At 34.7% G+C, this 27,553-nt stretch overlaps 1 protein-coding gene across 4 annotated transcripts in view; it reads left to right on the top strand.

Moving 5' to 3' along the window:
- LOC118203019 (patched domain-containing protein 3-like) overlaps positions 1 to 12,330 on the top strand; it is a 331,935-nt gene extending 319,605 nt beyond the window's left edge. For all 4 annotated transcript variants that reach the window (XM_085810563.1, XM_085810562.1, XM_085810561.1 and 1 more), the window contains one exon: positions 9,044 to 12,330. In XM_085810563.1, the coding sequence (XP_085666689.1) occupies positions 9,044 to 10,917 (1,874 nt within the window). In that variant the 3' untranslated portion in view covers positions 10,918 to 12,330. The remainder of the gene's footprint in view (positions 1 to 9,043) is intronic.
- The last annotated feature ends 15,223 nt before the right edge of the window (positions 12,331 to 27,553 follow it).

Genomic DNA, 27,553 nt, shown 5'->3' with positions numbered 1-27,553 from the left:
AATGCTCTGGTGTCTCGTGTACGATGTAGAAAATCGACTTTTTATTATAAGGTATTCCTCCGCCTTCTTAGCATGCCTTCGTAGTGTAGTGGTCAGCACGCTTGACGCGTAGTCGAGAGGTCCGTAGTTCGATTCCCGGCGAGGGCATTGCTCATTTTTTTCATCTCCTGCTTCTAAATAACTTAATAAATCTACAGTGGCGCTCGAACTAAAACGGTGGTGGATGATGATTCTCCATCACCAGGATTTGGCGATTGGGTCACTTAATCCCAAGTCGCTCTTTAAAAGGGGGAGTATATAAGGTATTTCTCCCGTCTTCGTAGTGTAGTTTTCAGCACATTCGGCATGTATTCGAGAGGTCCGTGGTTCGAGTCCCTGTTCGGGCGCTAATGTTGAGATTATTTTGAAAGCAGGAAAGATGAGAAATTAGCAGTGCCCTTACTGGGACTCGACTTACTCGTGCTGACCACTACACTACGAATGCATGCTAAGAAGGAGGGGGAAGTATCTTATAATATAAATTGCTACGATGCGAAATAACATCAAGAAATAGCCAAATAAAAGGTTTTTAGAAAAGCTAGTTAGCTGTACATTTCATAGTTGCAGTAAAATCATAAATTTTGTTGATTTATTTTTGCTTTATGTTTTTAATAGTATCTGTTTTGACACCTGTTGCTACTTTTTAAGTCACATATATTATAGCCACTGATTACTTGCTTATGTAGCTTTGAAATTTTCTCTAAATTTTTATCATTTTCTCTTTCCAGTCTCTCTTTTTTCAAGGTCCCATTATACAAACTTTGTTATCTTTTCTATTGCATGCAATGGCTGTGAAACTTCATAATGTGATCCTCGTTATGTTATTCAGGGCTCTTCGGATTGCAGTGTTTATTCTGGACGTTTGTCAATTTCGATTCATTTAAGCTGTCAGCTGTGTTATAATAACTCCATTTCGTATACGACCTTCATCGACACAGCAGGTCATTCTTTATATAATGAATATGTAATTAAGAAGAAAATACGGGCAGCAGTAATAAAGAGTCAAAAAGTATAATTTCCTTGAAATCCGAAGGACTTATATTTTAGTTCTATTATCAAACATTTTAATGATTTCCTTAATTGCGTCTGATAGGAAAGTTATATCTATGAAAAGAATAGGTTTGCTTACTATATATTAATAAAATGAATATATGTATTACATATTAATTCTGATAAGGAAATAAGTACACGTAATCCTTTGGAATAAGAAGAATTACGTTATTTTCTTTAACAGCACTTTTTCTCCAACACTTTTATTTATTTGTTTATTTCGTAATGCTTTTTCTTAGACTTTTTGAGCTTTTGGCTATTTGAGCTCTCTACGATATCATTTTTGTTTATTTACCGTATATTTCGCCGTATAACGTGCAACCTTTTCTTTACAAAGAAACGTAAAAAATACATGTACCTCTTATATTTTTAAGTCATTCATTCGGAGATTTTTCCCAGGCTTTCAAAAAATGGTATGCTGAATTGATAAAAAGACCAATGTGTATATGGAGGGAAATGCTTGAAGGAGTAAATAATTCCACAAAGACGCGTTGTGTACAATGCAGGTGTGCACAAGAATGTTATTCTTCGTTTTATGGAAAAGGGGAACATTATTTGAGTTAAGTATGCACTTCCGACCCAAATGAATTCGCGGAATCAGGAGTTAAATGTTTTCCCTTTCTGTAGTCATTTGATTGTGTCATGCATCAATTTTGTAGTCATGTAATTTTGAAGTGAACATCGAAGGCAAGGAAGGAAAAGGAGGCCAAATGCGTCATGCCAGTCTAGAAATAGTATGTGAGTGGATAATGAAAGTATAGAAGAAAATTAAATGTGGTATAATTAGTTAAAAACTATAGCATACCTAACTATATAGATGGAACGGAAGATGATTCTTTATTTATGGATCAGAGTAACAAGACTGATCACTCAATTGGATGTATACTGAAAAAGAAAAATTTTCCATAAAGCATGAGGAAACTAAATAATTGAATGATGAACTTCCAAAGAAATTTAAATAAGAAAAAACGCGATAAATCTTAACGACGTATAATCTTTTTTAATCTAAAACAAAGTGCTGGGAATACAAAGTGTTGAAATATACTGAAAAAAGTCAACGAAAAAAAAATCGACCGTGAACGAGACGATAAAAGATCACAGAAATTCAGTCAAATAATTATTATAAATAATGTATAAGCAACAAACATAATTGATTTCAAAATGTGTAGTACAATAATGCCTTAGCGTTATGTTCTGGAGAGTGAAACTTTAATGAAGGCTGTGCTATGAATTATTGTGAATAACTACTTACATCTCTGAGAAGGGAATTTTTTATTTTATTTTTATTTTATTTTATTTATTTATTTTTTATTTTATTTTATTTTATTTATTTATTTTTTATTTTATTTTATTTTATTTTTTTATTTTATTTTATTTTATTCTATTTTATTTGCTTTGTCCCAGAAGGACTATTAATTTCGTTTTGGTATTTTGCGTTGAATCACTATAAATGTCCGTTCCACTTTTCAAACTGTTGCCACCAAATCTTAGAGTCCTGCATTTGAAGAAATTAAATAATGAAAAATTTGCATAAATGTGTGTATATTTCTCGTATTGTGATAAAACAACGGTACCTAGAGACATCGAATTTTGAATGACATAGTACTCCATCGAATATGGACATCTGGAAGCCCAAATTTGGAATTTGTTTTATTACTGATTTCATATTTTTGTAAAACTTTAACGAATTTTTGAATAATAAACTCAACGATTTAAAAGCGAGCAATGGCAGCACTCTACGGGGGAAAAAAACTTATCTCCAGCGCGCGGAACTGCGCATCGGAAATTCTAAAGATAAGCTCATTTTAAAATTATTTTGCGACGTGATAACGTGATATTTAATAAATGTAACAAACAAAGCATTAAAAAAACGCGCCTTTAGACTTCATTGAAAATCTGAAACCTTTCAGATTTTTTTTTTTTTTTTTTTTTTTTGTTTGCTTATTTATTTATTTTTTTTTTCCTCTTAAGATTTTTCAAAGATTACCTTTGAAAATCAGATAATTTAATTTCAGCTTCTGAATCTAAACACAGAGCAGCTGAATTTAACTCTAAGAGCAACTGAGTTGCAGAGCAAATGAATTTAACGTGACCGTACAGTAATTCACAATCTGAACGTATCGGTTACGCATACAGATCTGTATAACTATAAAATGTTTTGTTTAATTCCTTTGCCTAATTTCATGTTATTATCCATATAAATATAAATGTGACAATGTATAACTTCAATTTTCTTTTGGATAAATAGCATACAGACAATTCCAATTTTCGGCAATACCTGTTTGATCCTATTGCGAAGCCTGTAGTGTCCCCTGTAATTTTACCTGTTTACTCTCACCAATAAAATAACTGCAGACCTTTTTTTATTTTGAACTTACGTACTGTTCATTTCCAGTCATTTCTTTTGAGAAAACAGGTCTTAAATCTTAACACGCTCCAAACGTATTAAATATCTTGAGGGCAAGTGCAATAATCCTACAAATTAAAAAACAGAACGAGAAATTGGAAAACAATAGTGTGGCCTTCCTTCTATCTTCAGTATCAACACATCACGATCAGTGTTCTCGAGTTGTTTGTGCTGCCAATTCAGAAAGGGTTTTGAAGTTTTACAAATAGACAAAGAAGATCGCTTAGTAGCTTAAACTTTTTTAATTGTAATACATTATGCGGTTTTTCAAATTACTCTGACACAGAGATTTTTCTTCATATCGCTTTCCATCGCGTTCTTTGGTGTTTCTTCTTCTGGCATAAGTGGATAGTACATTAAGTTATAATTGCATGGTGCGTGGTTCGAATTTCGAAAAAGGGACAGTGATTTTTTGTGTTTCTTGGTCGGAAATGTTTCTACACTTTTGCAAGAAAAATTGGCCTTCTCCCTAGAAAAACGTTACTTAGACAAAGCGATGACTCATGCACCATACCAGTTCAATTACATCGATATGAGGTCAATATGAGGTAAATAATAGTGTTGGCAGAAACGGGTCTATATAATTGTCTTAATACAGATAAATGTGAAGGACGTTTTCAGTTATCCTCTGCATTTTAATTATTAACATTGTATTTCTTATTGACTGTTGGAATTTTTTTTTTTAATTTTTTTTTATAGCTTCGATGTAATTGAACTGGTATGGTGCATGAGTCATCGCTTTGTCTAAGTAACGTTTTTCTAGGGAGAAGGCCAATTTTTCTTGCAAAAGTGTAGAAACATTTCCGACCAAGAAACACAAAAAATCACTGTCCCTTTTTCGAAATTCGAACCACGCACCATGCAATTATAACTTAATGTACTATCCACTTATGCCAGAAGAAGAAACACCAAAGAACGCGATGGAAAGCGATATGAAGAAAAATCTCTGTGTCAGAGTAATTTGAAAAACCGCATAATGTATTACAATTAAAAAAGTTTAAGCTACTAAGCGATCTTCTTTGTCTATTTGTAAAACTTCAAAACCCTTTCTGAATTCAGAGACTCGACCATACAAGAATCATAAACTGGAATAATAAGCAAAATTATTTACATTTCATAGCTCCAAGCGTTTGAATATTAATCTTCAGAGAGCTTAGAACGAGTGAGATGGATATGTGCAGCATTTTTACTTCCTTGTACGAAGTAGAGGAAGTATTCTAATCACGAAAAATTCGCGCTACCAAACTTCAACGAAAATATCCATAGTGACCGCTACCAAATGCAATTTAACGATGTTTCAGTGTGACATATGTACGTAAGGACAGAATAAAGGACTCTTTTTTCCCCAAATGAATTTAAAAGAGATTTTCTCATAGCGTCTGTACTTACATATGTACAGGGGTTGGACAAAAATATGGAAACACCTTTAAAAAAACATGTTTCTTTGCTTAATATGGTGTAGGAAACCCGTTGACATCCAAAACAGCTTGCAGTCTTCTCGGAATGGATAAATACAGTTCCTGTATGTTTGCCAAGGGAATATTATACCATTCTTCCTGCAAAACGGTGGCAAATTCAGATAACGATGTTGGTGGTGGATAACGAGAACGCACTTTCTGTTCCAATGTAGACCACAAAGGTTCGATAATATTCAGGTCTGGTGACTGTGGTGGCCAGGGGAGATGGGACAACTCATCCTCGTGCTCAGAAAACCGGTCCTGGACAATGTGAGCTGTGTGAACAGGGGCTTTGTCGTCTTGGAAGACACCATCAACATCGGGGAACAAAGTTTGTACCATGGGATGAACTTGATCGGCCAAAATGTTCACATAAGTCTATATGTGCCCTGACACAGTTATCATGGGGCTAGCAGAGAACCACGATATGGCTGCCCAAACCATAACAGAACCCCCGACATGTTTCACTCTTGGCAACAAGCAGTCTGTATTATAGGCTTGAGATGGCGTTCTCCAGACGTAAACTCGGCCAGAAGGGGGAAACAATGTGAAAGAAGACTCGTCAGACCATATTACTCGCTTCCACTGCTCTATAGTCCAGGCTTTATGACTTAAACACCACCTTTTCCTGTTACGGGCATTAGCATCACTGATGAGTGGCTTCTCAATTGCAGCACGGCCAGCAATTCCCTGTTTATGAAGCTCCCTTCTAATTGTTTTGGTACTCACAGGGTTCGGTAACACAACATTCATTTCAGTAGTAACTTTTGCAGCTGTGGTCTTCTTATTTTTCGTCACAATTGCCCTTAATGATCGTCTGTCACGATCACTCAGGACACACTTTCGTCCGCGCTGTGATTTAGCAGATGATGTTTTTCCGCTTTTCAAATATGCGGAATAAATCTTCGATACAGTACCTCTTGAAACACTAAACACCTCGGCTACTTTGCTTACGGAAACACCTACCATACGTGCTCCAACAATTTGCCCAAGTTCGAAGTCTGTTAACTCTGACATAATGCAATGACAACCTCACATAACAGTACTCCGACAACAACTGAACTGTTTAGCACATTTACGAAGTTGTATAGGTGGCGTCAGTAGTCAAAAATGCCAGCGTCACCTACATATTTCATTAAAATCAATCTTTCTTTTCAAACATGCATTTCACAAGGTGTTTCCATATTTTTGTCCATCCCACTGTATGTATCTCGCATAACTTAAAAGCAAGTATGCTCAGAACGTTGAAACTTTGCGTATAGAACTGCTGTAACATGTTAGTTGTGCACGTCCCTTTTGGTTGCAGTCGGCAACACCAAAAGTATATAAATATACCCACTTTCTGTTACTAAGCTCATGAGCTTAGTTTTTATTTTTATATGTTAGTAAATAGTGCATTTTTTTTTGGTTTAAAAATGATTGAATTATGTTGTTCTTATCTTCCGGATAAGGTTTTTATCCCTTTAGTTAATCTGCATGCAGTAGTTGTAGAATTATCAACAATTTAAAAGTTGTTTAAGTGCTCTTAAGCCGAATTTTTTTTACCATAGCAATCATATTTGTATACATTTAAAACTTGTATTAATTCTTTCTGCACCTTTAGTGTCTTTTTTCCGAGCGGAACCCAAAGGAAACCTTTAGTTTTGTGCACCGAAAATTCAGCCTTCTTGTCTGCTGGCCGAATTGTTGTTTTTGCGTATACCACCAGTGTCTCTATGTAAATTAATATAGTGAATCGTGAAGAATGCATCTATTCTACTTTGGTTTATCCCCTATCGACGAAATAGATTTAATTCAATAAGTTTAAATGAAATACAGGGAAAAAATGAGTATAATTTAATATTCCGTGATATATATTCAATATAAATTATTTTCCTGATATCGCTTATTTTCGGTGAATATAAAGAACTCATATTATCTTAGAGGGACTATATTAATAACATTTATTACTATCGGATAGTATGAAAATAAATATATCTTAAAAATAGACGCAAGAAGTACACAGTTTCTTTTGTGTGTCCATGGGACCCGAGTATTTTAGGGCCGCACAAAGTTTTTGCCTAGTCAGTTAAAAGCTGACCATATCTTATAATGCGCAGAAACCTAAGGTCTGCTAAATTATCTGCGGACTTGTACCTAAATAATTCCTGTAGTTAATGCAAAATATTGTTCATAATTTACAGTATTTAATGTATTCCTGGAATTTATACAAGAAAAGTATTCTGCAATGAATATCTCTAGTCAAGAATCTGAATTTTTAGTTTGAAATGGTTTCATATGATATCCTGAACTTGCCTAAGGCTTTTTATGTTGTATTCAACTTCCAGATTTAAACTATATTATTTATTTGTTTTATGAGTCCAATTCCTAGATAATAATTTGTTTCAGTAATTGCTTTGCTATTGCCGACGTATTCATTCCTTGTGGATGAATGCAGTCATCTTGTTTTAACTGGAAACTTTTCGCTTGCAAGGATTTCAGTAATAATCCCTTATGAGGTTTTCAACTAAATCTTAAGGTCTCCCAAACCGCTTCGTGGTAAAAGATGTTTTATTTCTTAAAAATTAAGCGTTGTTTCACGTGTTCTAAAAATAGTGGAGGGAAGATGGCTGGCTCTCATCTAAGGCGATATTCGATGACAACAAAAAACATTATAGTCTTTTGTACTGTTCTGTAAGTTTCCCCGATTTATCTCCTTAACGTAAAGGAATTCAGTTATTTAAATTAACTGATCCTTAATTAAACATGAACAATAATTTTTCGATTACTTTTCTTCGTGATTGATTCATAAGATCCGTCTCGAAATTTTGTAAGAACTTAACTCACTGTCTGACCACATTGCTATCTATTAATCTTTATAAATTTTAGCAGGAGGCAAGTCCGTCAGATAAGCGGGCTGAGGCCAAAGCAAAACTTACACGTTCTATGTGCACCTGAAAAGGAAATGCATAAAAAATTTCAATACGAATGGAAATCAGTTCATTCTTTCTAAGCAACAACCATTTTGTAAATAATTTTTTGTTTCCAAACCAGGAAACAAAAACCTTTCACACTTCAGGCACGAACATTATGATGTCATGATTTAAATTAATGTAATAAATCAACTTTTTCTCAATATCAATAAAAGATCAACGTGCCAGTAACATATCGTGTCAGTTATCCTAACCCGAAACACAAAAGTTGCCAACAGCAACTATTTATTTAAAACGTTGACATTAACTAAAAAGTTTCGACATACAATGACGTCACATGCAATCGCCTGCTTTCTTCAACGTCAGAATATGTCTTTGTATAATGATAATGCATTTAATGTTTGGCAATGCTATTTTTATTTCATATTTCGTAAAACTTACAAATTTTTTATTAACAAACTCTACGATTTGAACGCGAGCAGTGGCAGCACTTTTTGAAATAAAGCAGATTTTTATTTCCAGAGCGCGAGACTGTTGCCACTCGGAAAACTGAGTACGAAAATTAAAGTTTTCACAACTTTTAATTAATATCTCGGCTGACTAAAGTCGTACGAAGTTGAGAATGGTTGAAAAGGTTTTCCACGAATTTTTGGAATCTGTGGTTACCTCTTTTGAAACTCAACTCCCCGTCGTTTCGGAGGAGATAATGTCGCAAACAAACGGGCAGACGAGTACAGATATTTTAATAGTATAGATTCTACGAATCTAGAAACAGAGGCAGTGTCGACACTTTTCAATCAGTCCTTTTAATGAGCGAATCTTCAGTTTTTTAAAATTACTTATTCATTTTATTGAAGCCACATTTAAATTTAAATTGCTAATCAATACCAGTGGAGTAGAATTCTTAAATTTGTGCTTATATAACAAAAGCATAGTTCTGTCTTCTGTACAATAGTTATTATATTTCATTCTTTTGATCAAGTTTCAAAAAATTAAAATAATATTTTAATACTATTTTTATAGTTATACATAATTTAAAGTTAAACGTAACAATCCATTGGGTCAAAATTCAGCATAACATCTTGTCTAATTAACTTGCAGAATTTATTTTACATATTTCTTGAAAGATTTATATATATATATATATATATATATATTTTCTTCTTTCCATATTCTAGAGGACAGAGGAAAATGCTTCAATCTCTTTTGCACGGGTGGACGCAATCCTACAGATCCAGACAATCCAATGGACAACAAGGAAAATATGATGATGAAGTTTTTTCGGGACAAACTAGGAGTTTTCCTCAGCAGAAAGCCTGTGAAGTTTGTCATCATTGTTGTATTCTTAATTTATCTCGGCTTTGGATTATGGGGATGTACGAAAGTCAAGGAAGGTCTGGAACGCTTCAAAATGGCACGTTACGATTCATACTCTCTAGATTATTATGAGCTAGAGGATAAATACTTCAGGAAATATCCGTATCGAATCCAGGTGGTGATAAACAAAACGTTAGATTATTCCGATCCTAAAGTTCAAGAGGAAGTTGAAGACCTGCTTCATAGGCTGGAAAATAATAGGCTAATGGCTGGACCACGGTTTACAGAATCTTGGTTGAGAATATACCATAGATTTATGAAAGATTCGCGAACGCAAGTTTTTCTCCAGGGTTTCAACATGAGTAAAAAAGAAGATTTTTATAGAGGCATAAGGCAAGTATTTTTCAGACTTTCCCAAAATTATTTCCAGCAAGATATCAAATTTAATGAGGATTATACAGAGATTACTGCATCGAGATTTGTTCTGCAAACAGAAAACATAATGGATGCTAATGACGAAAAGAATATGCTTTTAGAATTGCGGCAAATTGCGGACAATTCAACGCTACCCGTTGTTGTGTTCAACCAACTCTTTGTTCTCTTTGACCAATTCCTGTTGATTAAAGAGACTTCCATTCAGGCTGTAGGTGTTGCAACAGCAGTTATGATGATAATTTCTTTTATATTTATTCCCATCCCTAGCTGTGCGCTGTGGGTAGCATTTTCAATATTTTCCATAGAAATAGGAGTGGTTGGTTACATGAGTTGGTGGAATGTGAATCTGGATGCTATATCCATGATCAATCTGATTCTATGCATAGGATTTTCTGTGGATTATTCAGCTCATATAACGTATGCATACATATCTTCTGAGCAAAAAGATCCAGACATGCGAATGAGAAATGCTTTGCATTCTTTAGGGCTACCAATTGCTCAGGGTAGCATTTCAACTCTTATAGGAATTGTTGTATTAAATGCAGCGCCATCTTACATATTTACAGTTTTCTTCAAGACTGTATTTTTAGTTATACTTTTTGCTGCCATTCATGGTTTATTGCTTCTGCCAGTATTACTGTCCCTGACTGATGGTTGGTGCAGTGGAGCGAAAAAATCATCTGAATCCGCTCCAGAAAAAGATGGTGCACCTCCATTCTACATAACTCCCAAACATAGTGATATATTGGCAAATCACGATGGAAAACTTTCGGCTCCAACGTACCGAACTCTCGCAGATTCTCATTTTGCTGTAATAGCAGAAGAACCTAAGTACAAGACTACAGCTACCTGGACAGATAACGGAGATCTTGATCAAGGCATCGGTACCAGCGGTGAAAGTAGTGACGGAAGTTGGAGAGGTGGTAATGATGCCATCATTGACCATGCTCACCAGTTGCATGGCAGCTCCACTAAGCTAACATCTGTAGGACAGCCTGGAGATTCACCGCGTTCGAGGGAGAGAGAAGATCACGTAAATCCGGGATTCGTCGACGACAATGGTCTGAGAGCTTCAGACCGAAACCGTATGATGGGGTATCACCGTTCTAATCGGGATTCTAATGGAGGTTACCTCGAAAGGTGGGACGACTTGCATGCACGGCAGGAATCTCCAAAAAAGCATTTTAGAGAAAGTAGGGACTTGCCTACGCGGAGAAGCAGCGATCCTGACAGCCCACTTAGTCGTTACATGTCACGATTAAACAGTGGTTATGTCAGAGAATTTCAGTTGCCATTGTGATTAAGTTGTATTATAAGCATTCTAGGAACAAATACCTTTGTGTGCCACGTCATGAATTTTCTCATGACATTTTCAGCGGCCATTGATCCTATTAGAGACAATTGTGTGAAGTGAATGGACTACAGCGAAACTCGATTGTAAGGCCCAGTAATTAGACTTAAGCTTATGTTAATAGTTTCTCATTCCAAATGTGATTAATTTGAAAGCTGAAGATTTTAAAATGTTTGAAACACATTTAAAAGTTCTTTCTTAAAAAAGCAATTATTTGATATTTTTTCCATTGCCACAAGTTTTGCCTTTGAGAATTATGTTTATTTGTTCTACTTACTCTTTTCCTTATTAGTACTATAAAATAATCTTTTCAAAAGAGAAATAAATACTTTTTAATATTGCATAAACCATTTGTGTTGAGCAAATAAACAAAACGCTTTTCTTGTATCCTTGTATAACTTTAAATTTCATGTTTTAAATAGCAATAGATGGCTATGGCAGTCACTTATCTTAGTAAGCGTAATATAGAAATTCAAGCATTGTAGAGAAATAAAAGCATTGTAAAAAAATAAAAGCATTGTAGAGAAATAAAAGCATTGTAGAGAAATAAAAGCTATAGCCAATATAAAATTAGTTAAACTACTTTTAAACACAATTGAATTTATAAGAAAGGTATTTTTGGAATAGCAAAAGAATATTGTTAAAAAATTATTCATCTTCTAAGCAGGTGAAAATTATACAAACGATAACATTCTATTTCAGTTAAAAGTACGAATGAAGAAACCTAAAGCTACAAATTATTCCAAATAGTGTAATACAATTTGTTGTTGTTATTATTGTTGTTTTTTAAGTTATTAATCTTCTGGTTTCTCTGCCTGTGTTTTCAACACAGTCTCTTGCTTATTAACAATGAATAGAATATCGAACGTGGGCCTTGCATTCGGTTGTTTTACAGAATTTTTTACAAAGTTTTTATCCTGTGTAATCCATTTCTCATTGTATATGTACACGTCATTGTAGAACGTACATTTATGAATACGGGCGAATTTCTGATTTTTTACTAATTTTTAACTTCGGCTAGTCACTTGAGATGAACGTTAAGTGCTTAAATAATACATTCAGACATAAGCTGAATCAAGGAAAGAAGAAGTCCGGTTTCCATCAAGCCGCCCTAACATTAAGAAAGAGAAAAACTCTACGGATCACTCTACGGAACTCTATGGATAAAATCACAAAAAACTCTACGGATCAGCCATATCAAATATATATTTCAACAATACACAGATGGTAAAAACAACCATCTATGAACTTTTTTTGTAATTTTATGTAGCCTTTTTGTATTTATGTCAGTTTGAAATAACTGTGACAATCATGTTTCCATAAATTGTGTGAAATTTAGTTAATAAAATGTCATTTTTTTCATGGTGTTTCATTATTCGAAATACTTTAGATGACTTGTGTGCTAATAATGTTGCCGAATAGAAACAGCATTGAGCATTCAAAGATGGTAAAATTCAAATCTCATTTGGAATTGTCTTCAGTTACCTTGTAAGATCTACTACTTGTTTATCTTCTAATGCGACAACTGAAGTACGTGTAGGAACTGCAGAGGAGAAAGGTTAAAAGTACCCCTTAAACTTTAAAATTTACAATTCGTTGACTTGATGCTAAAACACTACGCCTCACTCGGTCGGTAACTCAAATAACAAGAACTAAACTAAAAATTCGAAGATACTAACAAGTAGTGTAGAAATTATTCTACATGGCTCAGATAATTTTGGTACCTAAAACCGCGTCGAAAATATAGTGGCAGCGAAGTAATAGCTGTTACTCCACGTTAACCAGCAATAATTGCAGAAACAGAAGCCCACGCTACAGAGATACAATTAACTAATACTCCCTTCTAAAACTCAGTATTTAAACCTTTTCTACTCAAAGTAGAATTTGCATTACTTCACACGCGCTACCAAATTTAAAATATTCTGGCATTGACAAGTCAAGGAATGAAGGCTTAAGGAAAAAATATAAATTTAACTTGTTATTAAAATTAAATACAATTGCCTACAAACTTACCTTCAACAAATAATTTGATGTCGTATTCACATTACACTCAATAAATGGCTCTATATATCTGTTTCTTTAGAATAATAAATAAATAAATAATTAAAAAGAAATAAATTAAAAAGCGAATAATTAAAAAGCCTTTGGAGATATGTGCATGGAATAATCTCCTGAAAAAGAAATACAAATTATTTGTTTCTTGAAATCAATGAAAAATATTAAATTTTTGATTAATTAATATCTAAGTAACTGTATAGCGTCTTCGCTCATTGAATTCATCCCTGCAGATAATGTTAATATACATTTTTGCACTGTTTCTTAGCTCAAAAATAAAATTACAAAAAATTCAATGATTTTTCCGTTTTCTCAACTCATTTTTAATCTTCTAAACTTAAGGTAAATGTTTTAATTTTCATACTTAATTTTCTTTTTTTGCTTTTGCTTAACATCTCAATAGATCCCAAATAGAGACCCATTTTATTATGGGACTCCCCCCCCCCAATAGAGACATTTTATTATGGGCTAAGACAAAATTTTTTAACTTAATCAAATCTTAAAATAAATAATCTTAAAATAATCAAATAGTCGTTTACAAATAGCAGAAAAAATTGAATGAAAAATGCAGAGAAAAGTTACATTCTTCGATTAATTGTTTTAACTGTTGTTTAAAAAAAAAAAAAAATTCTTGGAATTGAAGAATTTTTTGCATGAGCGGGAGGAAAAAGAACCTTTCGTAGTTACCATTATAGATAAAGAAACTCGTCCACTTAATTACCATTGCATATGTAATCGTTAATTAACTAATGTAAAAGCAGGACTTTTATGAACATTTGTAGCTAGTGCAAAACTGTTTTGGAATAAAACTTCCTATAAAATACCTGCACTTTACTTTTAAAATTATCTATACGTTTAAAATCTGTTAATTTTATGTAAATAAGTAAGAAACTGCCTGGCTTTAAAATCTGAAATCCGTTAAAGATAATGAAGATATTACGATAATAATAGGATAAAATAAATATATTTTATTTTGCAAATACCTCATTATACGCACATGAAGTGATTAGTTATTTGGACATACAGAACAAGCAAAGGACATTCTAGTATGTAACAGTTACGGGTAGCAGTATTTTTGCTGCTACATGGCCGCTCTTGTTGGAATAGACTGTAGGTGGCAGCTTGGCATATTGCAGTCTGTGAGGCTCCATTTGTTTGATAACATTCATCCGTTGTAACCATTGGTGGTCGTTTTCATACCAGTTCTTGTACAATCACGAATCAGACGTGTTTAGTCAATGATGAAAACGGAACGTACTTTTCAGGAAATGGCGGACGATGCTCATGCGATATTCGTTTGCTCGTTGTAGTGTAGGTAAATGGTTTCACGATGTTCGTGAAGGTACGGTACAACCACAGCGTCTAACTCTTCTGAGAAGTCACGCTAGTTAATGATATGCGAACTCGGATAGAAGGGTTCATATACAATAGCACCCAATAATACAAATCCACGTGATTGATCGGCATGACGGGGCATAATACAAGACTGCAACAATCAGCCGCCACACACAAACACAGCCTTCTTGGTATTACAAGTAAAAGAAGGTTTCGGCAGAATGAACAATGTCACGCCATTCATATGACCATATGCATTACTCAACTTACTGCTGTAACTCTGTGCTGTATCGTTAACGAAGCTCTGGCCGCCTTACGAACAAGACTGTCATACTGCTACCAATGTCGCAACGTGCGTGTGAATACTTGTTACTATGTTACACGCTTAATAATCTAATAATGCTACTTTTTTCATTAGCACTGAGCAGTAATATTATTAGATTAATTTACAAAACACTTATTACGTCCATTATATTACATGGTAATGGGGGCTTTGGATTCCAGGGCCGTGGACCTCGGGGGGGGGAGACGGGTCCAAAGGTCTTCCACCCCTTTCACCAAACCACGCGATAAAACTTGCGGCTTGCCGCATACAGTACTGCCGTACCACACTATACATCTACAAACATTCATGCCTTCTCCAGGTTTCGAAGCCGGACCCTTCGGCATGGCAGTCACCGACGGTAACCACTATACCAACTGATCGCTGTGCAGTTTTAATGGCCACCACTGTACATTCGGGAACAAAAACATCATTACAGAATTCCGGAACAAATGGGTTCAAAGCCATCCGAATTTTTTAAAAAAAAATCGGATAATTAGGAATACTTTTTTTAAGGTAAGCCTAACACTTTTTTATTGCAATGCAAGTAAAGATTTGTGTCCTTATTAACATTTTATTTCACCAAAATTATACAGTTAAAAAAAAATTAAAGCTTTCTTTTTTTTTTTTTTCCATGAAACAAAATATAACCATCAATAATTTTTTAAACCAATTTTTTTGGCGGAAGGGGTAGAATCGATTTAAAATAGGGCTTAAAATAATAATTTTGTACTAAATGAGTGAAAAAAAAAAGAAAAACGGACTGAAACACTGAAGTTTCTTTAATAGTCCCAAAATATTTATTAACGTCATGAATTTTCTTCTTTGCAAATCTGTACTCCAATGAGGCCCAAGTTCAGGTGAGGAGTCAAAATAATCCGACCGGGTGGTTAACTTATCAACTTCATCTCCACTAAATTATCAAATGAAATTTTTTGAGGAAGCAATTTTTTATAAGTTGATTAAGTAAACAGAATATAATATTAATTATTTTGTAAATAGTTTTTTATGAATGGAAGCGAATAATTAAAAAAAACCTTTGTATAAATAAAATAGTTTTAATTGGTTATCAATGCAGCAGTAAAGCAATAACGTAAGCAAAGTTTTCGTTAGTGGCAGTTAACTTTAATAAGAAACTTAGAGTCTATTCTAATTTTTTTCTGCTGCAAATTTTGAAATTGTGTCACCAAAATCGATCGCTTTAGCAGTATTTTCTGTTTAACAAAATGGTCAAATTAGAGAATGCCGCTTGGCTCATAGTGGACCTCAGATAATTTTTAACTAGTCCTAATTTTGAAAAATTCTCTGACATGATGGTATAGAAGCACACAAATTTTAAAAAAATCTTAAAGTGAAATTGGGGACAAATTCCTAAAGTTCATATTCAACCACAAACTCTAAGAATCATAAGGTAGTCCAATGAAGACTCTTCTTTTGAAACTGTGGCAGATTGTTGAGATCTTCTTTGACGTGGAATTTCTGTAAGGCTACCATCTGCATAAATCTCATCGTAATTTTCAGCCAAACTTTTCTTTTGGAAAGATGAGTTCCCGAGGTTTTGATTAGATTGATAAGCTCTAAGACAGCAAATCGATCTAATATACCATCGCTTCCATGGTATATTAGTTCCATGGCTTGGTAGCGTGTGTACGATTTCTTGTTGAAACCTATCATTGGACTTTAACATTGACGTTTCCAGTTCTTGATGCAAAGTCAGCAACTCGTCTATAGCATTCTTTTCGGGCATCATTTAATTTTTTCTGATAGTTCTTTTTACCACAGGAATGCCCAACATTTCACATGTGCCATTTGAAAGTCGCAGAGCTCCCTCATAAGGTAGTGTCTTTTCTCTTGCAAAAGGACCTTTAGGCTTCTCATCTTGATATTATATTCTAATATTCTCGGCTGTGTGACATAACGAGGTTCCTACCGTCCGAAAGGTCAGCCAATGATATCCCGGCGAGTAGTAGCGGATACCATTTGAGTTGATAGCCCGTTGACCTTCGGGATCTAACAGGCTGAAGAACACCTAATCCAGCAGGACAGCTGTTCTGTCGATGGCGAAAAGAAAGAAAGCCCGTTGACCAGACACTGTTTCAATATGCACCTCATCTTTCGTGGTCTCCATGTCTAAGGGAGTGGGAAGCAGATTTAGCGAAATGGTGCATAAGAAGAGTTCAATTTTAAAAGTCCACTGAATATGCATTGGGAACCCAGGGGCGTTGAGACCGAGTAATTTTTTTTCTCTTAGAAGAGCTTTTGACAACTTCCTCCTAAGACGAGGCAGGGTGTCAGTCCGTGTAGTGCCTTAAAATCGATGTAGCAGAATGCGAAATAAATCTTCTCATCTTGATAACAGACATCTCGAAGTTCATTCCAAGAATCTGTAAATATTTTGAGCGTGGCAGACTTCTAAGACATTATTACATAAACACAAAAACGAAAAATCCCACATTGCATTGATTTGAATTGCTTCGCTGATTTCGATAGTTTCCGAAGCATCACACAGCTTCTCAATGTCACCGACAATCTTCTAAAAAGAACTTTAAAAGATAAAGTGCTCTCTACGAAGCTTAATAGCTTTGAAATGAACAAACACATCTTCTTTCTGAAAGTTACTTAACTGTAATTCCAACATTTGACAGAAAGTTTTTTTCCATCTATGTGTAGAAACTGAGAAAAATACGTACAAACTTTCTAAGCCCCCCCCCAAAAAGTCGCATTAAATGGAACTGTTTCAAAAGGTTTTTGCACATGGTGAAAACAATGCTTTCACAAATCCTTGAACTCCTGAATGCATTTATTCATTTCGGCAACTGTAGAAGCGTTGTCGTATCCTTGTCCTCGGTATATCGTTATATTTAGACTATCCTGAACAATAATGTTTAAAATTTCTTGCGTAATATCAATGGCTTTCTTCCCAGTTTGCTTAAAATAACCCAGAAATGACTCCTTTATTTCAATTTTTTAGTTTTTTGCGTGAACGTAACGAATCATTTTACTGATTTGACCTATGTTCTAGATGTCAGCCGCGCTGTCAAAGGTGATAGTAAAATACTTCGCATTTTTTAATATTATTAGAAATCTTTTTCTAACAATTCCGCCCAAAAGTGAGATAAAATCATTTTGTCTAGTGGGGAATAAATAGCTTGTTGTTGCAAAATTCATCTTGCTATTGCCCGAAGACATAATCCTTTGGTTGTTTCTTTTTAAATTCTAATTTCAAAGTCCTAATTCAAAAGGAACTTTGAAGACATGCTAGACATATATTTATTTTTAATGATGCAAATACACATATATTTACATAATACCGTGCACATCACTTTAGATCATTCAATATATGAATATAAAAAAAATTTTCAAATATCAGACATAATTACTTAAATCAAATATTTCTTTTCGCGTCATCACGTACACAGTTCCAATCGAAAGTCCCAAGCTTCGCTGCTGTTGCCAAATTAGGACCAAAGCGTTTGGTTACGGAGTACCTTGTAAATTAACTGCAGTTACTTCCACATCATAATTAAGATATACGAATTAAATAAGAGTAAGAATTAGCTAAATAGTAAAGAAAGAACTGTTACGGGTTTAACGTAGAAGCTGAATAAGAAGTCCAAATTAAGAATCAACATTCAAAAAAGAATTGTGAGCGTCGCCGCGCCCTCTGCTGCCAAGCTGTCTAAAAATCATGCAATAAGGATAAGCCATTTTGCTATTGTTCATCAGTCACTTCTAGCAGGTACAAAATTTGAATGGGCCTTCTACACAACCCTTTAAATGTTTTGAAAACACATGCATGAGTATGTCCGTCCCTTTCAAGTTTAATTTCTTAAATAATTCATAAATCCCACAAAAATTTGGGCTTTAATGAACCTCAGTCAGTACGACTTCTCCTGTCTTGAAATTTTTAGAAGTTCTAGGAATCTGCAAATGATGCGTTAGTCTTTAAGTCCAGCAAATACTTTTCTATCCACTTTTCTAAAACCGTTTAAGTAGCTGTGCTTGGTACAGTTTTCTACGTATCAAAGATTCTCTAAGAACTTTTCTATCTATTTGGAAGGAATTTAAGGATATTTAATGTCCCCCTTTTTTTTCTACAGATTTAAGAAAATGGAATAGTGTCAATGGTTCGAGTTCATTTATATCATTGCTTACATACGTCAAAGGTCTCATATTATCAACCATTTCTATTTCTCCTGAAATTGTTATTAGTTTTTCAAAAGTGAAGCACACGTAAGATCTACTAGTAACATTTTCAGAAAAATCTGTAGTAGCAAATTTCCATACGAATTTGAATCTCTTCCTACCGTTTCTAAATTTCTAATCGCAACTCTTCTTGATATGATCAAATAGGCTTCATCCAAATCAAATAGGTATCTTAAACTAGCAGAGTTGCTGGAAGTATTAACGGGGAGACGGGGTACTTAACAACAATCCTAAATGAGAATTAATTAGGAGATTTTTTTGTGCATATTTAGTTGGCGAAAGTTTTAATGCTGCGGCATAATTTTTTTCTTTCAATGTTAAACTTTTAATGATATCCTATTTCGTAAATAAAATAATTTTTCAACTTTACTACCTTAAGGATTTTTATCGATAGCAGTTTCAATTTGACCAATGACCAACCACTGCGAAGAACCGCCATAAAATTTCTTTACAATAGTTTATCTGAGCAATTCGATCGAAAGTATTTCAGTATTTCGAGAAAGAGATCGGGTAGGGTTTAAGTCAGTGTTTTTTGTAGCATGACACACAATGGAAACACAGAAATTTAAATTTTCAACATTTTCAGTTAATCTACATTTCTATTCTATTAAATTATTCCAGTATTCTTCACTATTAATTACTGCTCTTTCAACTCCATTTTCATCAGTTAAGTTCAATCACCATCAATCAGTTTTATGCTATTATTTTTTTAATTAACTGTGACAAAAGAATTTTTTCAATTTTCGAAACAAGAGTATTTTTAATGTGCTTTGTTATTATGGCCTTTTGGGCGAATTTTTTCTTTTTTAATTTATTAATGTTCATCTTGAACTATAAAAATAAACTTACCCCTCCTCCCTTTTTTTACGTATCCAGAATAAAGAGAATCTAAGCAAATTTTAGATCCATTACGAACAGATGATGGCATCGTTTCGAAATTCAGTCAATGAAGTTCCGTTTTTAAAAGTTTTGGAAAGTTCAAAATATGAATATGTCCAAATTTCAGATTGAAAGTGTTTGGCCTTTTCCCGGCCGAGAATGCACCATGTCGCAAAATTCAGTTTGCTTATGTTTGAAAAAATTATCTTGTAGTTAATTATATTTTTCAAATTTCAGTTTCAGAATTCTAATGCAAAATAACTCGACGTGCTAGATATATACTTATTTTTAATGGTGTAGACACACATATATTTACATAAATCTATGCACATCGCTCTAGATCACTCAATATATGAATTCGAAGAAAAATATCAGATATCAAACGTAATTATTTAAATTAAACATCGAACATTTCTTTCCGCGGCATCGCATACACAACTCAGATCGAAACTTCCAAACTTTACTTCTATTGCCAAATGAGAAATCAAAAAAGAACTGCCTGCGTCGCAGAGCCATCTTGTTCGGAGAAAATTCTGCGTACTAGTAAATCTCTTGCTGGACTGTGACTCAATTGACTGTTCTAGCTTGATCAAGAGTTCTCTTAATACTGCATCATAGTATTTTGATAACTGTTTAATTAGCTGCATAAAATTTCATTTGTTTTCCGCCATATGCTTTTCCGTATACTCTTTATGGCCATTTTTTTTAGCCCAAAATATCTAGTAGTCTTTTTTAAATATATTTCCATTTCCTTTTTTCTGTTTTAGGTTCTGTGTCGCTAACTTCATCAATTGTTCTACTAGCAACTAATTTTTAACGTTTTCCATTTTCAAACAATTCATATTTTTATGAGGTTTCATGGTTGTAAACTTTTGGACTAATGTTCCACCAAGCCTGAAATGCAGTAATAAATGTAGACGTATTATTCAAACTTGCATCCGTGCTAAAGAAACGCTTCATTTCATCTTTTAAATAAGTCGACTCTTACGCTTTCTGGAACAGGGAAAGGCCGCTCAGATGTCAGTAAACTTAATATTACTACGACTACTTTCAGTAGTTACTCTTTCTTCTTTGCCTGATGCAGTATTCTTCTACATTATTTTGTTTCTTTTATTTATTACTAGCAGCTACGTGGCCAGTCTTCGTTTGGCTTTTAAATGTACCGGGAAAATGCCTAAAGGGACAATCGTTAAATTTAAAAACTGCGCAGAATTTTGCTCTGCAAAAAAACTTCATTTAAAAAAAAAACCGCAAATTTTTATTTTTAAAAATGATTACATATAACAAATTTACAATGAAATAAGCAATATACCTTAATACAAATATTAATTATCCTAATAAATAAATTAACTAAGTTCCCGTTGCCTTCTCTCAATGAACGTCCAGTATCCAAGAGAAACATTAAATTTAAAAACTGCACAGAATTATCGCCCTCATTTTTCCAAGTGGCAACAGTGCTGATTTTCAACAGTTAGCAGTCCAGTATACAACTGAATGAAAAACTGGTGCCAAAAACACATTTCTAAAAGAATAAAACTATTCAAAATGATGCGATAAAATCGAAAAGATAAAAAAAAAAAAAAAAAATCTGATTCGAATTTTGAAAAAGTCACTTCGAGGTGCACTGGCTCTTGTCTAGATGCACCTATATACCAAATTTCGTAGCCCTGGGTCTATTAGCTTACACGCAGCACGAACGAAAGGTACGTAGACTCTTTCTTTTATTATATTTGAAATTACAAATTATCTCCGAGATTTTTCATTTTTTAAATTTTCTTCTTAAGTATCCTCGTTAATTTGTTTTTCACTTTCGTGAATTCTATCAGCTTTTTTGTTATCTCCAAATTCCCTCTTGGATTGAGATAATGTTACAGCATCTGCTACGTTGTTTCTGCCTGAGGCTTTTAGAATACTTGATGTCGGAGGTTTAATAAATTTCAGCATCAAGCCGGCCAGCGGTTGAACTTACAAAACTTTCGCCTTCTGCTTTTTTCTTTGCTGTTTTCTACTTGGTTGATAGGTTAGGTTATTTAATTACGGCAAAGCCTCGAGGGCTATCTGCCTAAGGGAAGGGATGCCTTCGTGGAGAACTTTCTAAGGGAAACTGGCCCGTATACACGTTACACATGGGGAAAACCACGAAAACACCCATGAAGCCAGCCCGTTCGCGGGATTCGAACCTCGGACCGAACTACCAGTGTTCAGCGACTTTACCGCTCGGCCGCTGGTGGGCTTTACTTGGTTGATATCGCTTCATGATCGTATATATAAAATATGTAAAAATCAAGGTATGATCTCCCTGTACATTAGCCAATCAGTATTAACTAGTACAAAATTTAAGTAGATGTTTAGCTATTGAAACTTTATAAACTGCAATCGCCTCCACAATTTTCTTCACAGTTATGGGATAAACGCTATCGTACCCCGATTATCGAAAATATATTTTTATTTCTGAACAGTCAGCCAGGACCGTATTTAGGATACAGACTTTAAATATGCATTTTTAGAAATAAACTAAAATATGCTTCATCAATTTATTTTTTCAATAACCTTTTAAAAATCAATGCTTTCCATAGAAACGTAATTTAGTGAAACAGAGTTTTCTGTTTCTCTTTTTTAATTTAATTATTCAACTTGTTACCCAGAACGTAGCAGCTTTTTGTTTTCCCCTCAGAGCTCCATGCATCTATCAACGCCACTGTTTGTACTGTGTACTTTATAATAAGAAAATGTATCAATCTTTCCATAAAAAATGCTTATTTATTAAAAACAGATTTTGAAAAATGTACGTTGTATACCTGAATAGTGTATTTAAATATTTCTCGTACTCTGAATCGAAAATTCAATTAAATTTAAAATTAAGATTACTTGTTTAATAAAAATATAGTGCGGCGGCGTTCTTTCGTTATAGCGAAGGAAAAGTTTTCTGCAACAGCAGTGACTCCATTCCATCGTAGAGAGAAACAGCGAAATATCTTTCGCCAAAGCTCAAATCCGCGTTGAAGTTGGAAGGTCACGTTTATCAAGAGTTCATAAAACGAATGTCGTTTTAAATTTCTTTAAAGGAAAAGAGAATACTTTTTCGCGCAAGTAAATGGCGAGTTTTTCCTTCCGCTTTCTAGCGGCGTATAGCAAACAGGTTTGCATTACGTCTATGGAAACTTTCCTTCGTTATATAAGACGTTCTTTGGTTATGGCCCCTGATTACTTTAGAACCTTTAGAACTGTCTTGTGGTGGCATCTGCCTTGTTCATTTAGATGTTAATAGAGATGTTTACCACTATTGGAGCATATATGAATGTCGATGTTCTGCTTAGTCACGGGTCTTGGATCTAATTGGCCTTGCTTAGAATCCGGGAATCGGAATACTCGCGTCCTCTCCTCGGCAGACATAGCAATCTGACCATCAACAATAAACTTGTTTTATACAAGTCCATCCTCAGACCTACTTTACTTTACGCCAGTTCGGTATGGGGATACGCCGCTAAAACCCACATAAAAAGATCCGAGTTATTCAAAATAAAACCCTTCGTGAAATTATTAATGCACCCTGGTTCATCCCAAATTCAGATATTCACAGAGATCTTCAAACTGATACTATACAAAATTATATCAAAAAACGTCCAACATTTTTTTTTCCCTTTCTGTACTATTACATCCAAACAGCTGTTTCAGTTCTTTGCGATGCTCACCTTTTCCTAGAGAAAAACAAAAATATCCTTCGGATATTCTTAACTAACATTTTTTAAATTATTTGAAGTACTTACTATCTTACTGATCAAACTTTTTTTCACATTGTTTGTCTATTTCCATTCATTACATCTTTCTTCGCCGACTGATGGCGGCTAAGTGAAATTTCCCATTCTACCATCTCGATTCTTCTTCTCATCCTATTGTTTTTTCCAGACATTCTTTCATCTGATGCAGAGTAAAAGCGCGCTGTCACTCTCTTTCCATTCGACACAAGTAGTCTTGCGCTTAATGGATTATGTCCAAGCAGCTGTTCGAGCACGATCGAGGTTAACTGAGTGTAGGGCCTTAGTGGTACAAGAAAAAATACATAGGGTAATATCCGTATCGAAATGAACGATACAGCACAAATTTCTGTGCCTTTAATATATTCAAAATTTATTTTTCGTTCTCCTACATTAATTTTAACACCTACAGATTATGTGAACGCAATTAAATTTGACATTATGTTTCTGTTATCCCTGATCTCGCGGTAATTTCTTCCAGAAAACGGGTAGTTCTTTTGCATTCTTTAGCCGCTTGTTACGAGTAAAGTGACGAGTCAATACGATTTACGAAGTCATAGAAATGTTGGAAGGCAGTCAAAGTCAGCAGATGCTAGCGTCCGCCGTTATAGTAAACCGAAATGTAACTGTCCACTTATGAAGTAGATTCCAAGAGGCAGAAAGTGTTTGAGGATGTTCTAGTCATGGTCGTTCACAAGGTTATCACCTCAAATGACGGCCGTTAGTAGCCCTTCGGACCAATTATCAAAATGCTACCCAGTTGCAACGACAACTTTTAATGGCAACGCGGACTGTAAGCACATAGGCCAACAGTTTATGTCACTGTTATTTCTCAGCATTCTAGAGCCCGAAGAAACTAAATTCAGAAAGCTTCGTCTGGACATCTGCTGAATGGAACTAAGCTCTGTTCTTTAATCTCTCCTAATTTCGGCTAGAGCCGGATAACGACGACTTATTATCTGGAGACAATGTAGCACCTGATATGATTCAGCTCATGCCAAAGAAAGATCACCTTTTGGTGAAGATAGAGTGCTTATTTTTGGGTTACATAAGATTAGGTGAGGATCCTGATTTGTACCTTATTTTGAACGGATACGTTACTCTGGCGGCTCGAATAGCAAGAAATAAATTCTCAAGTCTTTGTCGTGCGTTATGTTGCTGCCATCAGCATTTCAGCCCTTTTTATGCATGACAGTGCTCGATTTCATCGAATGCGTCTTGTAAATCAGATGCCTGAAAAAGAAAGAACAGGGCCTGTGTTCATCATGTTCTCTATATTTAAATCTGTTAGAATTCTAAGGAGACACATTGATACTAAACCACAATACCTATTAACGCACCTTCAGTTGTGAAATACCTTTTTTAAAAGAGACCAAGGAGATCTTGGAAGAATCTCTTGACAATCTCATCAATTCAATACTCTCAGGTATGAAGATGTTTTGCACTTTCAAGATGGCCATACGTGTAATTACACATTTGAGAAATTTCATCTATGCTTTTTCTTTCTTTTCCAAAAGGTACATGTAGTAATATGTTTCATGGTACCAAGTGATTTTCCGGTAAGGATAAAGTCTCAGTTACTTTTCAAATTGTTGCCAGCAAATATCGCTGTGTATTACATTTAAAGAAATTGAATAATGAAAAATTTGCACGAATGTAGGCGTGTTTTTGTGAAAAAATAACGGTAGCTAATGCCGTCAAATTTTGAATAACATAGTCCTCTACCCGAAAATGGACACCTGAAGGCCCGAAATCTGAATTTCGAATTTGTTTCATTGCGTATTTTTATATGTTATAAAACTTTAATGAATTTTTTATTAACAAACTCAACGATTTCAAAGCGAGCAGTGGCTGCACTGTGCTGAAAAAAACATTTTTTATCTCAAGTGCGCGAGACTGTCTATCAAAAATTTTAAAGCTATGCTATTTTTAAATATTTTAGCCTAAATGCTCTCGCAATGTGTAAATTAAAAAAAGGCCCCTTTGGGCGTAATGGGAAGTCTGAAAGATTTCAGAATTTTTTTTTCTTTACCTGTTTGATTCGTTACTTTATTTAATTTATTCTTTATTACCCATTTCATAAACATGTTTTTTAGAATGCTGCATATTTACTAGCACTTTTCTGCTTTCGCTAAATCATCTGCTCACATCATTTTGTTGAGTCGTATATCTTAAAGACGATGTTTATTAAAACTGCTGGCAATAAAGTTAGAGCCAATTATGATGTTATATGAATTTGATGTGGTATTGGAGCCATTTATGTTCATTGCAGCATTGATCGGCCTGAACTCACCGCTGTTTGCTTCTTGGTGCTGTGTATTTTCATCTCGTGGTGCGCCGTAATTGACAAATCTTATTATGCCCTTTACGGATTTTGCACTTTATTCATAGCAGTGTGTGAAGCTCAGTTTCCGAGGTACCACTCTTGGCCCGAAAGAGAATAATCTGGAAGTCTGATAAATTGCTCCCTTCGTTCATAAAAGCAAAAATTTAAATGTTTCCTGAATGCCTGTTATACACTTTATATATCAACCTAATTTGCTACTGATACATACCTTATACCACTGGTAATTTAACGCTGACGTTAAACGTAGAAGGTGGTCACATTCAAGTGACTCGAACTTGCATATATTGTTGCGTTTTTCTTCTTCTGACACCAGTTGTTACTTTATTTTCTTCTTTCAGGTTCGTACGGGGTTCGTGTGGATTTGGAGTGAATAACGACGACACTTGATGAAGTATCGAAGCACACTTTATTTGCCAGTATTGTCAGAACAGCTCCAAAACACGTTTTACAGTCGTCGATGAACTACTATAAACACGCTGGAACAATCAGCGACACAGCCTTCACACTGTCAGGCAATAACGGTGGAAACAGCTTCCTGCAAAGCACCAGAGTACAGCTCCCAACTCTGCTTGGTCGTTCTCGGAACTCCACGTACTCTCGAGACTCTCACGCTATAACTCGCGATGCACTCAACGACACACGAGCACATATCCCGACTCTTCGGTTCAGTCGTTCCCGGAGCTCAACACGCTCTCTCGACGATGCACTAACCGCGATACACTAAGAGACTCCTTCGGTGCACTCGACGACCCACTCGGCACTCGCTGCCGGGCTGTCAACTCGATCGACCCCGCAGGGATTGACTCGCTAGACGAGACACCAACTCGATACTAACTAACTCGCACGCTAGACGAGGCACACAAACACTAACTGACTGCGGACCATCAGGGTTTATATAGCTTTCGGCTTGTGTTCGAGATTATTTTGGGCTAAACCGGTAAGAATTCGCTCCAGGTTTTCCATCCGTCAATGGCATATCGCCATTTTTGTCCTTAAATGGGTGATTTCTCTCCAAATGTGGCAACCCTGCCTACCTTTGCCATTTAATGGCAACTTTAAAACTGCTTTGCGGGGAAGCCATCTTACCACGCCTGTACATTTCGTAACAATATTCTTATCATGTTATTATCATGCAATGCATACAGATAACATTACGAAAAAGAAGTTTCATTAGTTAATGATAAAATTTATATAAATATATTACATCTATAAAAATACACACATTTAAATGATACTGAGGGCATTTGAATGTGTGTACTTTTGTAGATTTAATGATTAAAAATCGAAAGAATAGAAAGAATCATTAATAGAAATGTCACTCAGTTTTCATGATTTTTCGGCTCGATAGTTAAGCTAATCGCATTTACGCTGACGGTAAAAGTTAGCATTAATAAAATGTCACAAACAGGCAACTGAAACTTAAATATTGTGAAACAAATTCATTAAAGTAAAATCTTAACTAAATTTTAGTAAAAGGTTTGGTAAGAATTGTTGCACATTTTGTTACATAAACAGTTAAAAAATAATTCTAATTTTCCGAAAAAATTTACTTATTTATTAAAAATAATAATGATTCGAAAAGAATGATATAATTAATAGAAAAGAAGATAAGGAAGGATACATTCGAAAAGAAGGATGCATTCATTGTCATAGAGCGACTTCTGACATTATAGTATTAAAATGGGG

This window comes from Stegodyphus dumicola, chromosome 2 (assembly GCF_044657685.1).
Source record: "Stegodyphus dumicola isolate Sdum_Otavi_A_Nest chromosome 2, ASM4465768v1".
In the NCBI taxonomy this organism is placed as follows: domain Eukaryota; kingdom Metazoa; phylum Arthropoda; class Arachnida; order Araneae; family Eresidae; genus Stegodyphus; species Stegodyphus dumicola.
Note: the sequence above shows the minus strand (reverse complement) of the source record. Positions and strands in the feature narration are given on the sequence as shown.